Source organism: Filicampus tigris, chromosome 4, assembly GCF_054856515.1.
Source record: "Filicampus tigris isolate MCC_2025a chromosome 4, RoL_Ftig_1.0, whole genome shotgun sequence".
Taxonomy (NCBI): Eukaryota; Metazoa; Chordata; class Actinopteri; order Syngnathiformes; family Syngnathidae; genus Filicampus; species Filicampus tigris.
Window position 1 is genome coordinate 16,760,927 of NC_141220.1, and position 17,064 is coordinate 16,777,990.

A 17,064-nucleotide genomic window follows, 5' to 3' on the forward strand; every position below is an offset into this window, starting at 1 on the left:
CGTGACTCAGGATTTTTTTTTTTTTTTTTTGGATACAGTTTTTGGGCTTTGGTAGAATAATAGAGCATTTCACATTTTTGGTGAATTACTGCAGTGCACAATGACTTCCAGGAGGCCAATGACTCGTTCTTTTTCTGCCAATGGGAGAACCAGCAGCTTCAGCGAAGAGGACAGCAGCTCTTCAAATGGCCGCACCGAAACACGCAATAATTACCTCTCAAATGTTAGGCCGGAAAACAGGTACACATTTTTAATCCACACACATCACACACTGCATTTTTTTAAGGGCATTTTATAGTACATGGTGGTATAGACGAAACAGATGAATATACAGTGTAAAGAAAGGCACTCAAAAAAACAAAATAAAGACAAAACATATCTGACAAAAAAAATTGTCAATGTGCTTTGTTTTTGAAGAGGAGAGACATCAATAGCCTACTTCATATAAATGGGTTAATTATAGAACTCTCAGTTATTAATTAACAACCCTGCATTTGCCTCCTCTCTAACTAGCTATTCAAGGTATTCTCACTACAGGCCAACGAGGTAATACATACTTTTCAAAACGTTCCTCCAAACTAACATCTTAACCACACAATCTGGTGTCCCCCAGACTGAAACCTACACACGTCTTAACAGCTGATGTAAGTGTCCAGTTTTGTCCAGTCTTGCAGTCAGTTTCAGTGACCAACATCAGTTTTAATGTTGCATTTGCTATTCCCTTTTTTCCTTGGTGTCCCAAAAGTCTCTGTGTTAAACTCTCTCCACTACCAGTCATGTCCATTAACAACTTTCCCTCAAAGAAAATGGAATGTGCTGCACCAGTGTGAGGAGGCCTCTGAAGTGTTACAAAAGTGAAAACTATCACTGTTGAAACCTCTGTTTCCTTGCAGGAGTACATTGTGCTCTGTCATGGCTCAGCTTACCGAGGACGTACAACCATCTTTTGAGACCACATTAAAATCAAAGGCTGTGTCGGAAAACTGTAACGTAAAGTTCACCTGTGTCGTAACAGGTATGTCCTATTTTAAACCTTTATATGTCATTTTACTGGAAGTCAAATCCATGATGTTTATAACATGAGAGTGGCAGTAACTATAATGCAAAATAAATGTAATAAAAACTTTGTAACAGGTACAATTGGAGTGTTTATGTAGCGTTGTTACATCCATTCATCCATCCATTTTCCGAACCACTTATCCTCACTTATTTTTTATAGGCTATCCATCTCCAGAATTGAAATGGTATAAGGATGATATGGAAATGGACCGTTATTGTGGACTTCCAAAGTATGAGATCCACAAAAATGGGAAAATACACACCCTTCATATTTACAAGTATGTTACGCACAACTATCAAATAGATAAATATCTATTTTTGAATGACTGGAAATACAGATTTTGATTCATTTTATTTAATAGGTGTTTCTCTTTCCAGTTGCACATTGGATGATGCGGCTATCTATCAGGTCTCAGCAAGCAATAGCAAAGGTATTGTCTCCTGCTCGGGGGTATTGGAAGTGGGCACCATGAGTGAGTTCAAGATTCACCAGAGATTCTTCGCCAAGCTGAAGCAAAAAGCGGAGAAGAAGCGGAAAGACTTGGAAGAACAGAACAAGAAGGAGGTCAGGGACAATATTCAGACAGAGGAACCACATGTTAGTCCGGAGCCACCGCCAAGGAAACGTCCAGTTCCTCCACCAGAGTCAGTCCAAGCAGCTAATGAGCGTGAAGCTGTGGAGCAGCTGCGCGCTGCTGCAGGAGCCAATGGAGTTCGCTCTGACGTCAAAGAAACAGCCTCTGCAATACCTTTGGACAATAGTCTGGAAAAGGACATACCGGCCCCTGAGGGACTCGTGGCCAAAAAGAAACCAAAGATCACCAATGGTGTCGATGCCGGCATTAACACCGCCACAAACAGCAGCAGCGGCAACAGAGGCCATATGATAGAAAACGGAGGTGAAAACCGTTATGACGGCGGAATCAGTTTGGCCCAATTTTTATCAGAGACTCTCCAGTCGGACACTGCTGAAGGAAGCGAGAACTCACCTCAACTGGAAAAACCACAATCGATGGATGTATGTTTCGAATATGAAGGAAGACTTGAGAAGTTACAAGTAGAGAAGGGAGAGCATGAAACAGAAAAGGCAAAAGAGACCATAGAAGAAAAAGATTTAGGAGAGAAAGAAAAGGAAAGGTTACAAGAAGGATCACACCTGGCAGAACACTCCAAACATCACAGAAAGTCTCTTAAGGATCATGACCATCATAACATTCAGTCATCCATCTCCTCCATGTTGCACTCGGTCAAAGATTTCCTCTTTGGGAAGAGTAAGAAAGACTCTCATGAATACATTGAAAGCAAAGATAAAGAACATGAGCACCTTCCCAAGTCGATTCAGCCTGATGCGACACAATCACAAACACCGCCATCATATCGGCTTTACAAGAAGCATCGGGCAGAGATGGACAAAGCTCACACGGAACAAGTTGTACCTGTGGAAACGGATAAGCCAAAAGAGCCTCTAAAGTGCGTGGATGTAAACCAACAGCCTGTGGCAAAGAAACTCTCCTTGGTGCAAGAACATAAAGTAAAAGTTGAAGCTGTAAAGTCACCAATGATTGAATTGACCCTTGGGAGCCTAAAAGAGCCCATTGAGCAAAATAACCAAGAGGCTGGGGTTCTGGTGGAGAACATGGCGGTACCAGCGGTACCAGGGATCAGCAGTCCAGGCCAACAAAGGCCATTGTCCGGTCTTCAAGTTCTTACTGAGGTATGCACAGAGGTCTTGAAAAGCAGCTGGTTGTCACTTGACTTCAGAGTTATATTTAGATTGCATTTGCCCGACAAGATAGTGAATGCACTCAAGTTAGAAGGGTTAAATCCTTAACTATGTTCGCTATGAAACTGTTTGGATTTTGGGCTGCGGCTTGTGGTAAAAAAAAAAAAAAAAGTTCTGGGAAGTACACTCAAGAATTCAGGTAGATATAACATGACACAGGTGTGGCAGCCAGACAAAATTAATACTTGACGCAATGACTCAGCCTGCCCAGTGGAAAGCACTTTTGTCGCACTGGCATCACCAAACAGATGCAAGTCAAACAAGTGTCGAAGAAATGAGGAACCATAAAAGTAGATCACTCTGTAATGTTATATGTGGGGGTGGGGGATGTTGTGTGTCTTCAAGGCTCAGTGTAAGATAGGCCAGGCAATATCTCCGGTGTTGGCTGTGGTGAGTGAGACAGCAGTGCGTCAGAGGACTTGCTGAAACCTGAATGCCAACGGCAGCTCTCACGTTACGTAGAAGCTTTGTACGATCTGTCTGAGGGCTAGTCGAGTGACTTTTGTGGCGGGTCTCAACATGAGAAGGAAAGTCTTGTCACATTTCGCAAATTCCTTTCAAATAGCTCCCACAACCAACGCCCCCCGCCCCCCACCCCGCCTTCCCCCGAACAATCCCCAAGACTAAAAATAAACACTATGTGAATGTGAAACGCTGTAGTTGCAAAATCACTCAACCATTCACATCGGATGCTATATTTTTAAATAATTGCCAAATATTGTTGTCTGCTTGAGTCAATAGTTGAAAAACAGTCAGTTCTTGATCATCTACATTTCACCAAAAGAAAAAACCAGTGTAACTGCTTCAGATCTTTTTGTTTTAATTAAAAAAAAATCATCTACAATTTAAAGACACAGATGTATTGTGTTGTTGATTGAATTACGTGAGCTTGAGCTGAGGCGTGCAGTGGTGTACTGACTTCACTAACAGCTATTGGCATGTGACACGTGGGAAGGGGAAATGAAGACATCAAGTTCAAAGTGGAACCACTGGGATGGTGATCTGTTATCAGTAATGCAGAACTACAACTGTGCGTTTATTGTGGTGATGCCTTAATAGAAAATATCACTGTTGAATGGCTGGAGGAAGTCGAATCCTTTATCTTTGTTTTCTCACAGGATTGTGACACTATCACACATTGTGTTTACAGTGACACACAGCTTCCAGAGCCACAGTGTCATTTTTAGACTGCATATGGCACTATTTCCCATCCATCGAAAGCGCAAAGTTTTTTTTTCTTAGTATGTTGTCACAAAGCCACACAGAGCTTCTGCAACCGCATGTATACATTTGAAGGGTGTGAACTGCAGACATAAGCAGTGAGGGGAATACCCCAAACCAAATACAGTATGCACAGTATACGTATGTGTCTGCATTTTTTTTGCCTGAAAGACTTGTTTCCTCAATATAAAGATTGATTTAATATTTGTTTTTACAATTTTTTGATCAAGTAAAATACGAATTTCCATGATTGGTTTCTGCTGAGCTATCATTCATTTAGCCTTTCTTTGGGTAAGCAGCACACACCAGCCCAAAACATCCAGGAATTCCCCTTGTCTTAGTTCAAAATATCATAAGAGCTGACACAAGCAGTTCAAGTAACTTCATTCCCTCAACTTCCATGCTATTTCGAACATGAAAATGATATTCATCTTCCTCAACTGCCGATGTAAAATTGAATATGACATGAATATGACTACTTCTACTATCTACCATCTACTTCTGCTTATGATTATTTTTCTTATTCTTCTTCTAATCTGTATCCAGGTTTAGATTGTTAAAATATCAAAACATTTCCTTGGTCCCTTGCCTGTGTAAACACAGTCACCATCTATGTGATACAAGACAAAGACACTCTTGGAATAAACTGACAAGTCATAAATCATTAGATTTTATTGAACTTTTTTATTTTTATAATGTTTTATCACCTGTTTACTGTTTTGGTGTTCTGCTGTGGCTCACAAGTAACACTAATGGAATCTGTCTGTCATTCTGTTTATGGTGAAACAAGGCTCAGGGGCAAATATCTCTGCTATAGATCATGCGTAAACCTTGAGTATTTGCACATGAAATCTATGGTTACGTATTCCAAAAACATACACATTTATTTTAGATTCATGCATAAATGCAAAAAAGGTCAGTTAGTTTTGTGGAATGTATTAAGAAAAGTAAGCAGAGCTGTTGAAAGGCACTAAATGTGGCTTTATTTGATTTCCATTAGGCTGAAGAGAAACGTACTGAGGTGGTCTCAAATGTGGATATGGTTCTTTCACACCAACAAGATCCAGATACCCTGCTAACTTCACCACAGCCTAGTCACCTTGCTGTAGAAATGACTTCTACAACAAGAGAAGATAAACCTCTCTTGCCACACACCCTTCCACCGTCCAGCCTTTTAAAAGATAACCAAGTTCCTCCCCCCAGTGTTATCTCAGCTATGGCGACTAGTCCCCTTTGTGCGACACCCAATGAGACTTTGCAAGGGGGAGAGGTAAGTGTTGATAAAATGACTGAAGACAATAAACCCGACAAAGTGGTGACCAAACCCTCCAAGAAATTATGTGTGGAAAATAAAGTGATATTAAAAGAGCTACCTCATCCCTACATAAACAGACCCGCCGAGGTGGCTGTATTAAAACCCTCTTCACTGGAAAAGGGTAGACCTGACAAAGAGGTGAACTACCCTACCAAGAAAATATGTGTGGAAACTGAAGAGAAATTAAAGAAGATACCCCGACCCAATGCAAACAGAACTAAGGTGGCTGAATTAACACAGCCATTGCTAGAAGAGGATAAACCTGACAAAGATGTGAACTACCCTACCAAGAAATTATGTGTGGAAACCGAAAAGAAATTCAAGAAAATACCCCGACCCAATATAAACAGAAGCGAGGTGGTTGAATTAACACCGCCGTTGATAGAAGGAGGTAAACCTGACAAAGATGTGAACTACCCTACCAAGAAATTATGTGTGGAAACTGAAGAGAAATTAAAGAAGATACCCCGACCCAATATAAACAGAACCGAGGTGGCTGAATTAACACAGCCATTGCCAGAAGAGGATAAACCTGACAAAGATGTGAACTACCGTACCAAGAAATTATGTGTGGGAACTGAAAAGAAATTAAAGAAGATACCTCGACCCAACATAAACAGAACCGAGGTGGTTGAATTAACACCGCCTTTGCTAGAAGAGGGTAAACCTGACAAAGAGGTGAACTACCTTTCCAATATGTTATGTGTGGAAACTGATGAGAAATTAAAAGAGCTACCCCAGCCCGATATAAACATACCCATGGTATTAACACCGTCTTTGCTGGAAGAGGCTGTCAGCATGAGGGAAATTAAAGCACCCAGTCAGACGCTTGTCTCTGATATGGAAGCATGCAGTTCACAAAGCGATCATGCAAAAGAGCAGGCTGAAAGTGTTTCAGTGACTCAGGAAATGAATGTTGAATTTCTACCTGCTGCAGCCCCCAAGATGGTTGACCTAAAAATGTGGCCTGAATGCACACCTTCTTTCGCAGATGAAAGCAAAGAAGACCCAAACCATAGAGTACTACCGAATTCAGAATTCACTTTTAGAAGCCATGAGATGAGAGACGAAAGGAAAGAAGGAGTCACTGATGCTCGACCAACAGATATCGAAGAAAATCTGAACAATCTAAAAGAACAAAAGCAGATGATTGCACAACCTATTGAAACCAACAACAAGGTTTCAAAAATGGTGACAGAAAAGAAACCACCAGCGGTAGCAGATGAGTTAAACAAGAAGTCAGTCGAGATTGTTACAGATAAGAAAGATAATAAGGGGGTCGAAATAAGTCTTTTGGAAGAAGCTTCAAACATGGTGCATGAAGACCGTGCTGTGAAACAGCAATGCCCCTCAGAAAAAGTTGCACTCGTATCATTGTGCATTGAGGACACATCAGTTGTCAAAGAACCTGTGTTTGATAAAAGCACAGATGAAGACATTGCTGTTCCAAGGATTGAAATAATAGAGCCTCAACCCAAGCAGTTTACTCTGCCGCTAACTATTTTAGCACTCAGGAAGATAGAATCAGAGCCAAGTATTTTAGAAAAACATTTAAAACCGCAAGTTATAGCCCGGGGTATTGGTGGTTCCTCCAATTTGTTACCAAAGCAGAAAGATGTGCATCATGATGATAAGCCATCATCCTCAGATGAAGTGAAGGAGCTTGAACAGTTAGATGACAAGACAGAAATCATTGCACAGGAGCACGCAAGCATGAAAGGTAGTCAGCAGCTCCCTCAGGTGGACCATGCAACTATTCCCCAAATAAATGTTTCATGCAGCGATGACAAGGAGGATCATAAAGTCGTAAATGCGCATGTTCTGGATTCTCTGCAGCCCTTAGAAATGTCGACTGTGCCTTTGTTTGTGGTACCGCCAATATCTGTCACTTGTCACGAGAATGAGAGTGAACTAAGGAAGCCCACTCACAGTGAGTGGACAGAAACTGAAACTTTGGTGGTCACGCAGGGTGTAAGGCAACTTGGCACTAGTTGCACCACAACAGCTATGTCTGAAAAAACTCAAGACATGCCAGAACAAAGTTTAACTGAGAACGTGTCTTCTATGCCAAATGAAGCTGTGCTACAAAGGAGGAAAGACAGTGGCCCTTCTTTTAGTAAAACCACAGAGGACGATATTTCTCTTGAAATACTGAAGGCAAAACCTTTAAAACAGGCCAAGATCGACAGTTCTGTAACTGTTGAGGACCTCCTCAGAAGCAGAGCCCCTGCTGAGAGACTCACACACAAACCCCCCACTCATCCCTCACTGAGCCCTGGCAGTATCCGTAAATATATGTCCAAGGCCGTCGCAGATCTGGAGAGTGATGCTGGGATGCTGGTCCCTGTGATCACAGTGGATGACCGTCAGAGTGATAAGCCAGATGAAGACACAAGTGGAGGATCAACCCCGACATCCTCTACGCCGACATCATCGCTGTCCTGTGAAAGCAGCCCGAGGCTCAAACGAAGGGACAGTCTTTCACTTATGCGCTCCGCTACGCCAGAGGAGTTGGCCTCGGGAGCTCGCCGCAAAATCTTCATCCCTAAACCTAAAGAGGATGCAGACACAGCTTCCGTTGCGCTGGAAGCTCAAAACAAAAAGGAGAGCCCTTACATGTCTCCCAGCCAGGCTCGCAGAGCAACATTGCTCCAAGCCCCAGTGGGACAAAACACTCCTCCAATGGAGAGGCGCTCGCCTCTAATGAATCGCAGGAAGGCCACACTGGAGGTACCCAAAGTGGTGGACGATCCGCCCAAAGAGGAGCCAGCCAAAGCCGTTAAAGCGGAGAAAGTTGCCGAAAAGAAGTTTGACCCACTGAAAGGTAAGGGCCACTATACCTTGTATCAAATCAAAGATCCGGACGCTGTAAACTGAAATTTGTTTGTAAGTACCTTATACATTTTTAAAGATAATTACTTTGCAAAGACTAAGAACTACTGTATGTACTATAGAACTCAATTATGAAGATACAGCATCGAACTGTTTTCCACCATTTTAATTTTCCCAATTTTTTGGGTCGTGGCTACAATGGCGCACGGTGATGCACTGTGGCGTCTTGCGTGATTCTCACTCCCTCCACTATATTAGAACTTGTGCGCCTTCATTTGCATAAGTGGCTATCCAGCACAATTGCAACTCACTTTGTGATTATTACAAGGAACAAGCCTGTTAGCTTGCGAGCTAGCCTAGGACCAGTGCCTCTTCTTGTGGCGTCGAAAACCCAACACAATGACCTAATGGGATATAGTATATTGCCACCACCGGAGGCTTTAAGACGATATATTTTTGTAGCTCAAACATGTAGGGATGTGTAGACCTGAGAAACATTATAGATGAAGTAGCATCCGTTTTTCAAGTAGTAGTACTGCTATCTGATTTACAGTTTAGAGCTGAACGCGGCGTGGTTTCAGTGCATTCGGATATGCCCACGTTCGTCAAGAGTGGCTTGATTTTTCATGATTTTGACGCCTCATTTTCTATACTTGATGATTTTTTTTTTAATCATTCAAATTTCATAAGGTTGTTAACAACACTCTTTTCTGTGGTGTAGAAGTCATATTTAGTTTCACTTTAGAGGGACTTTAAGTTCCATTCACTATTCATTCTTCTTCCAATTCTCTGTTTTTTAAATTATACTTGATGTCTTAACTTGAAGGTCGATTGTAACAACATTTTTTTCTCACAGTTTCAAAAATCATTCAAGTTAGTTAACAGTTTCTTTTGACTTTATTATTGGAAACAAATGTTTATGGTTGCCTATGACCACGCGTCCCTTATCAATAATTTCTGTATAATCTTACATTTGTAATCGCATGGGAATCACAACTGTTTTATTGAACATCTTTTTTTTATAGATGTTAGACTATTAAAGGTTGGGCCGCATCACAGTCAGGTTTGAATCTCGGCCCAACAGTCAGATGAGATAAACTACAACTTGTCTGCTTCCCTAATGAGTACAAGCGCTATAAAGGACCGACGGATAGGAAACATTGCGTTGTGCTGATGTTAGTTGAGTAAAATTGGATCTTTAGTTTGTAAAGGCTGGCATCAGTCCCACAGAATTCTAGGAACCATATAAGAGAGGGTGTTTGGTACTGTGTATATTTATGGTTGCCGCCATGTGCCAACAGCTCCACAGGTCATCCGTAAGATCAGAGGGGAGCCTTTCCCAGATGCCTCAGGACACCTAAAGCTGTGGTGCCAGTTTTTCAATGTGCTCTCCGACTCCACCGTTAAATGGTTCCGGGATGAAGAGGAAATACTGGAGGTCAAGAGAAGGTAGATTTACAACGTTACCACCTCGAACACAGATCGCCGTTGCCAAGTTGTTGGCCGAATGGCATCTCTGTGCTATTATTTGGGGGATATACAGACAGCATAACTGTCCATAAAGCCGTGCTGATATAAAACAAATGATTCTACAAGGATTAGGTTGAGGATTTATTTACTTTGAGAGCACCCCGTGGCCTTCTGTCGTTCTCATATTCGCAGTGCGCAGACCTACAGCTCATCATGTGACTGTCAACCTCACAGCTGTGACACGGAAACTGGCTAGACGCATGAACTGTAATACGACACTATTTTTCCCATCTCCGGGGGCATTAATAATCTATATATATGCACTTTTGCTTTCTGGATCAGAAGCGTATTGCCACATGTAACGGTCCTGTGTTTTATAGCGACACCTTGTGGCCTTAACTGGTCACTGACTCTTTCTGCGGGGTGCTGATGATGTCTTTGCACGTTGTCTTCAAGTGCAGGGGATGAGACTCAAGTGGCACTTGCTATCGTTCTGGCCGCAAACCAAGACTGCGGCGTGTACGGCTGCACCATCCAGAACGAGTACGGCACTGACACCACAGATTTCCTCCTCAGCGTAGACAGTAAGATGCAACATCCAACTAGTTACAATCATAAATGTATTCCATTAAATCATTACTTTATAGAAACATTCCATTTTCTTTTTACAGTTCTGTCTGATATACTTCTCAGAGATGATTTGGAAGGTAACTACTGCTTTGGTAAACCATAAATTGTTTTTATATAGCTACTTAACTCAACTGTACATATATTTTAACCCGTTTTGCTCGGTTACTTAATCACGCTTAGTTTGTTTTGCCCTGCAACCAGAGAGTTTGATATACTCCCTCTGTTGTTATGTCTATTGAGATTTGAATTTAGATGAATGTAATTTTATTTCAGTCATCATACACAGGAATATTTAAAAATACAAACACATTTTTAAAAATGTGTATAGGTTAAAAATGTTAAAAATCTCCACCCACAATACCATAGTGCTGTATATGTAAAATGAACAATTGTATTTATTATTAACCGAATAACTAAATACATGAATTTTTATTGAGGTTAATACAAATTTTGATAATTTAGTTTTATGGGTGTTTCATACATTAAGTTTGATTAAAAAACAAAATAAAACAAAAATCCAAGATATGAGATTTCAATATTTGCATAGAAATCATACAGTATGAACATGAATAATAGGGATCAGAGTTGATACTTTTCCAGGAAGGATTTCTTAATTTTAGATTTAAAAAGTGAGTGTAATTTAACGATAGTTAGAAAAGTTAGCAGTTATCGATTGATTCACGGCTGACCAGCCTTTTCTGCATGCGGCGTGGGTTCAATTCCCGCTCAGTGATGGTGTGAATGTGAGAATGAATGTTTGTCTGTCGCTATATGTGCCCTGTGATTGACTGATGACCAGTCTAGGCTATAGTTCACCTTTCTCCCGAAGTCAGCTCAGATAAGTTCCAGCTACCAGAGACCCTGAAGAGGCTGGATAGAACTGGATAGAAAATGCATGGATGGAATTGCACTTAGACTGCATGATGGACCTCACAGTTTCTGAGGTTTGGTGTTCGAACCTCAACTCTGGCCTTGCTCTCAGGTCCTTCTTCTTAATGAGTTCCACTTTGCAATATTCCTCTAGTTGGAGAGGAGATAGAGATGACGCCACTGCTGTTCAACAAAGGCCTCGCCAACTCGGGCAACTGGGGTAACAAGTATTTTGGCCGCATCATGACCGAGACGGCTAACATCGGTGAGGGTTGCAGCCATAAAGCCAGCAGAGTAAAAGTCATCTACGGCCTAAATCCCGTCTATGAATCTGGGAGCACATGTATCATCAAGGTTCCAAACCCAATCGCCTACGGGACCAAGCAGGATAACAACCTTGTAGAAAGAAATCTAGAAATGACAAAGCAAGTGAGTGGAAGGAAATGTTTTGAAGTTAAAGTGCTGCTAATAAAGCTCACAATGCTGTTTTTGACTTGATTTCTTCTGCCAGGAATGCAAAATTCAGAACATGATCCGAGAATATTGTAAAATATTTGCAGCTGAAGCAAGAGTCATCGAAAACTTTGGCCCTTCGCTAGAGTAAGTCACACAACTAGCCCGCAAAGGCTTTACGACTAAACCCTTGTAAGTATGCTTTGTCTGTTCTGCCCGCAGAGTCATCCCTCAGTACCTGATGTATCGACCCGCCAACTCTGTGCCATACGCCACAGTGGAAGTTGACCTAGGAGAGGTCTTCCTCAAGTATTGTGTGACCGATGCTAAAGGGGGCCTGATTGCGCAAAGTGCCTCTGAGATGGAACAGAAATGCAGCACCTTCCAGCACTGGATTCACCAGTGGACACATGGCAATTTGCTCGTCACCCGCATGGAAGGTACACACACAAAACGCTGGGTTGTTTTCTAAACCCACTCGCTAGGTAGCTGTGGATTATGAGCAGATTGGGTTTCTTTTACCCAAGATTGAGTTCATTATTTTGACCCATCAGATTGTGTTGACGATTGGATTGGGGCGGTTTGAAGAGATGAAGCCGGTCTCCTTTTTGGACAGTTTTGTTATGTATTGGAGTTGAAGTAAATTTAATATAACATTCTTAGAAAACGGTGTTGTCAAATTAATATGAGTTTTAACCACATCTAAACTGTTTTTACCCCTTGGATCAAAATCTTGGCACAAGGTGCTGGGTCAAATTCTCAACCTAATGCGTGGGTATAAATAACCCTGCACTGGCTCGGTCCCTTTTGGACCCAGTGCTGGGTTGGCTCTTCCATCCATTTTCGGTTACTTTTAACCCAGCAGTTTTAAGAGTGTGTAAAATCTAATGTATAATTTATCAAATTCCTTTCAGTACAACAGGATTCTCGTTCAAAGGCTAAGAAATATATTGTTGAAAATAATTGCTCAAATGTGTATATATATAAATAATTTCTTTTATTTTACATTCATCCTTGTTGTGTTTTATGTTATTCAGAATTACGTTCATTAGAATTTTTCAACCAAATATTTAATCAAATTAACCATTTTAGAAAGAAATGATGAATTAATACAACAATTATTACAGGATTCTTGATATTGTAAATGCTCTGTGTGCTGAATTTAAAAAACAGACGTATTTTGCCCACCTCTGCCTTACACATAGGCGGTATACGACCTCAGTTAGGGCTTTGACGTTACCTCGGAAGCAATGTAAAGGTGTTATTGCTTTTAACACAAAAGGGCAGAAGAGGTGTTAAACTTCAAACTTACTAATACATCAAACCGTTTTGTTTCTGTTACCTTTTCCTTGCCCTCCTGGGGGTTAAGATCAGGGGATGTCGTGTATATGATCTGGTGCATACGTGAAGCCCTTTGAGACTTTCCTGTGATTAAGGGCTATATAAATAAATTTGACTTGACTTGACTTGACTTGTTACTACTCTGATACTACTTCCAAAGTGGAATATTGTCAGGGCAACTTGGCTACTAGTCTAAAAAGGCGCTATTACCAATCCATCCAATTTCTTTAGCATATAGCCTACTGTAGATAAAGATATTTAAAATAATAATAATAATGATTAGCATGCTCACCTTGTGTTCTATCAAACAAATATGCATGTTTTTTCATGGGGAACAAAGAAAATATGAACGTAAAATGTTTTTAATTAAAAAAAAAATGTTTTATTTAATCATTTTTTTACATGTATTGATTCTGTGATATTTTTTGCAGGTTTTGAAACAAAGATTACAAATGTTAAAGTGGCCACCAAGACAAAAGGGTTTGTATTATACTTAAAATGAACTGATGTTGTGGGTTGCTTGCTATCAAGATGGCTGCAATAAAAGCCACCATCACTGTGTTTCAGCTACCAAGGCCTGACAGACTACAGCTCTCCAGAAGTCTTTGAGCAGTTCCTGACGGTCCACCAGTGCAACTATTACTGCGGACTTCTTGGCTTGCGCCCGCTAAAGACTCTGGACCAGCAGCAGACCACCAAGGTGAAGGGCTCCAAGAGCCCCTTGCTCAACCGCAAGTTGACAACAGGCTCCGGCAGCCCGCAGCCGCACCGGAAAGGACACAGCCCTCAGATGGGCCGGAAGGCTAATGTGAGCCCAAAGGTGACGAGGAAAGTCCAGGAGACGGAGGACAACGATTCAAACGGCAAACTCAAGCCTGCAGAAACTACTGACGCTCTTGAAATGAGGTAGGAGAGTGTTTTAGATGTTTCTCTCCAGTTTTAATAGAATAAGAATAGGAGTTTCGTGCTATGAAAAACAAAACCGTGAAGAACCGTGGGATGTCTTATCCCTGCTACAAATGTGACTACAGTATAAAATGGTGCAGAGAATGTGCAGAAGTGAAATTGCACTTAAAACTCTTCCGCACGGGGCCTCATTAGAGTTGATGTTACACTACTGAATTATCATAAACACGTGCCTCAGAGTCTTATCAGCTCCACGGGTGGACTCTCAACAGTACTTGTCATAGCCGAAATGACAATTGAACTATCAACAATGACTGTAATCTTGCAGATGTGAGAGAAGGAGAAAGAGAGAGAGAGAGAGATGTTACTTTTTGTTTTAAATGTCCACATTTGGTGACAAAAGTTGTACAAAACGTTGCATGTTCATCTGTAATTCTGTGATGCAAAGACTGTGTGCAGGGGCATTCTTTTTATTTTTAGCACAACTTGCAAAAAAGTACACTGCAAATCTGAGTTTGCGCTGTTCAATTCAGCTCAATGAAAACTCTTATACTGGACACTTCATTAGGAACACCTGCAGGTATACCTAATGTTGTGCCAAGTGAGTGTATTTGTGTGCACAGAAATAATAAGCTATGTTCAGTGATTTCTGTTTCTGCAGTTTGTTTGCTCAAAGCAACAATCACACTTACAGCTGCATCATTATTTCCGTCATTTTAACAATATCATGGCGCAGCTCATTGCCAAGCAGATGCAATACGTTGGCAGCTGTAACCCCGAAAGCTGCTGATTCAGCTCCATGCCGTTATCTGGAGGCGACCCATGGACACATTGGGCAAAGTAGGCAAAAGAGCACACTCAGGATTTTTCTCTCTATGCAAAGCTCAAGTACAACCAGCTCAGAAAGAATAGTTTGTACTTTTTGTAGAATGAGAGCTCACAGGCTCCAACACTAACATTTGATATCTTTTGCTTAAGTTAATAAATGAAAATTCCAAACAGAACTGGCATCGATGCATCAGGAATGTTTGCAATGGATTCTTGGTTAATGATTGGGAGACAAGAGTTGGCTTCAAAAATGATTTCACTTTTTCACTTGCATGGGAAGAAAAACAAGAAAATAGTGAGCATCAGATGAGAGAGAAACAGAGTTACAGTATTTCAGAGTGTGATGACAAAAGGACAAAATGTTGTGATTGGCTCAAATGTGCATCAGAGCGAGTGAATGCGAGACACAGAAGTATAAATGTATGTTTATAAAATGCCACACCATGTCAAACTAATATATTTTCTATTTTTAATAAAAATCTAAAACATTTGTTTTTGAGTAAGATTCATATTTCAGTATACAAGGTAAAAATCATGATTATATTTTGTGCTATTTACATTCATCAAACAGCTGGTGCCTGAAGGTTTCCAGAGTTTTTGTTTTTTTTAACATCCAACAAGCTATAAAATTCAACTTCTTAATTCATTTACAATATAATACATGGCAGTTAATACTGTATATCCATCTTGAAACATACTGCAGTATGAAATACACTTTTGAAAAAAAATCTAAAAAAAACAAACAATCAAAATCTCTATAATTGTATAATATATATAATAATATAATTTGATTTCTAGTATTAATATAGTGCACTATCCTACTGAATATTTTCCTTATAAAGACGTAAAATCAGTCAATGTAAAAAGTCTACACACGCCAGTTCAAGTGACAGATTTTTGTGGCATAAAAGAATGATACCAAGATAAATCAATTAAAAAATGTTCCACTATTAATGTGAACTATAAACTGTACAGCTCAATTCATTTTTTTTTACTTTTACTTTGCAAGAGGGGGAAGTAAAAAGCAAACAACTGAGATAATGTGCTGAGATAAGGTTGCACAAGTGTGCATACCCTGTTATAACTGTGACGTGCCTTTGTTCAAAATTAACCAATTACATTCAAACTAAAGTTGAATGAGTTACCTGACACCATTTAGAGTGCCTCTGAGTAACCCATCCATCCATCCATTATCTGAACCGCTTATCCTCACAAGGGTCGCGGGGCGTGCTGGAGCCTATCCCAGCTGTCTTTTGGGCAGTGGGCGGGGGCAGTGGTTGCCAGCCAATCGCAGGGCACACAGAGACAAACATCCGCACTCACAATCACACCTAGGGGCAATTTAGAGTATCCAATCAACTTACCATGCATGTTTTTGGAATGTGGGAGGAAACCGGAGTACCCGGAGAAAACCCACACAGGCACGGGGAGAACATGCAAACTCCACACAGGGAGGCCGGAGCCGGGATCGAACCCACGACCTCTGAACTGTGAGGCGGACGTGCTAACCAGTCGAACACCGTGCCGCCCCCTCTGAATAACCCTTAATAGTAAATACATTTCAGATGTTCTAGTAGGTTTTTCCTGACTTTTTTTTGTTGCTTTCTAGCAGAAGCCTGAGGGTTTTGTGCTAACACCAACAACTACTATTTCAAATTGTTCATAATTCCCTTCACCTTGTCTCAAGGCCCTGCTTTCAGATGAAGCATGATGATGACTCATTGGACCATAAGAAAATCTTCCAAACACGCGTGGGAAAATGTGTTATTTGCCTATGAATAGTGGGAAAAAAAGTTTGGAAATAATTTGTCTTAGTCTCATTTTGCTATACCACAAAAACCTGGAATTTTTACATCCACTGTATGTACTAAACATGTGCCAAAACAGAAAGATTAAAAACAATGTTACCGGTAATTGCCTAAAAAGACTCAATCATGTTGAATAAAGTCTCATAATGAATACCAGAAGGTAAACTTAAGAAAATATGTTCTTTTCTCAGTCTTTACATTTGTACAGACGTGGCAACCGGTGTAACCGACTACAATACAGATAAAGTCTTCCTTTACAAACAAAGTGCCTCCTGAGAGACACCGCAGCACTGGCAGCATTTGGCCAAATACATGGTGGCGTTTTTAACCGTGCTCCACGATCCCTCGAATGAGATGCTCCCGTTGTTGATAGCACTGGAAAAGAAGTCACATGACAAGTCAGTACATGATTAATCGCGGGGTCTGTCGTCTAAAGGTACATCTTAATCATTTGAATTGAATTGTTCATTGTAGACTTAATGTCAGACATAATAAAATGGAATATCATGGAAAATGTAACGTTTTACACTCAAACTTCTATATCCTAT

The 17,064-nt window shown here is 40.7% G+C and overlaps 2 protein-coding genes across 2 annotated transcripts in view; one reads left to right on the top strand and one right to left on the bottom strand.

The window, feature by feature from the left end:
* On the top strand, window positions 1-15,198 carry alpk3a (alpha-kinase 3a). The gene is made up of 14 exons (XM_086028557.1): window positions 1-240; window positions 514-546; window positions 894-1,015; window positions 1,220-1,337; window positions 1,438-2,773; window positions 5,064-8,202; window positions 9,512-9,659; window positions 10,137-10,264; window positions 10,352-10,387; window positions 11,335-11,609; window positions 11,692-11,780; window positions 11,856-12,073; window positions 13,406-13,454; window positions 13,542-15,198. Exons 1-14 carry the CDS (start codon window positions 101-103, stop codon window positions 13,882-13,884), a joined length of 6,174 nt encoding a protein of 2,057 aa, XP_085884683.1. The 5' UTR covers window positions 1-100; the 3' UTR covers window positions 13,885-15,198.
* slc28a1 (solute carrier family 28 member 1) overlaps window positions 15,161-17,064 on the bottom strand; it is a 15,667-nt gene continuing 13,763 nt past the window's right edge. Inside the window, exon 20 of the mRNA XM_086028555.1 lies at window positions 15,161-16,891. Coding sequence (XP_085884681.1) covers window positions 16,771-16,891 — 121 coding nt within the window. The 3' untranslated portion in view covers window positions 15,161-16,770. The remainder of the gene's footprint in view (window positions 16,892-17,064) is intronic.

What these genes read in the sequence shown, in the direction of transcription:
- alpk3a (XM_086028557.1), top strand. Translation starts at nt 101, where the DNA reads ATGACTTCCAGGAGGCCAATGACTCGTTCTTTTTCTGCCAATGGGAGA. An exon ending in GTTCACCTGTGTCGTAACAG is followed by an intron (nt 1,016 to 1,219) that starts GTATGTCCTATT and finishes TATTTTTTATAG; the next exon opens with GCTATCCATCTCCAGAATTG. An exon ending in ATACTGGAGGTCAAGAGAAG is followed by an intron (nt 9,660 to 10,136) that starts GTAGATTTACAA and finishes GTTGTCTTCAAG; the next exon opens with TGCAGGGGATGAGACTCAAG.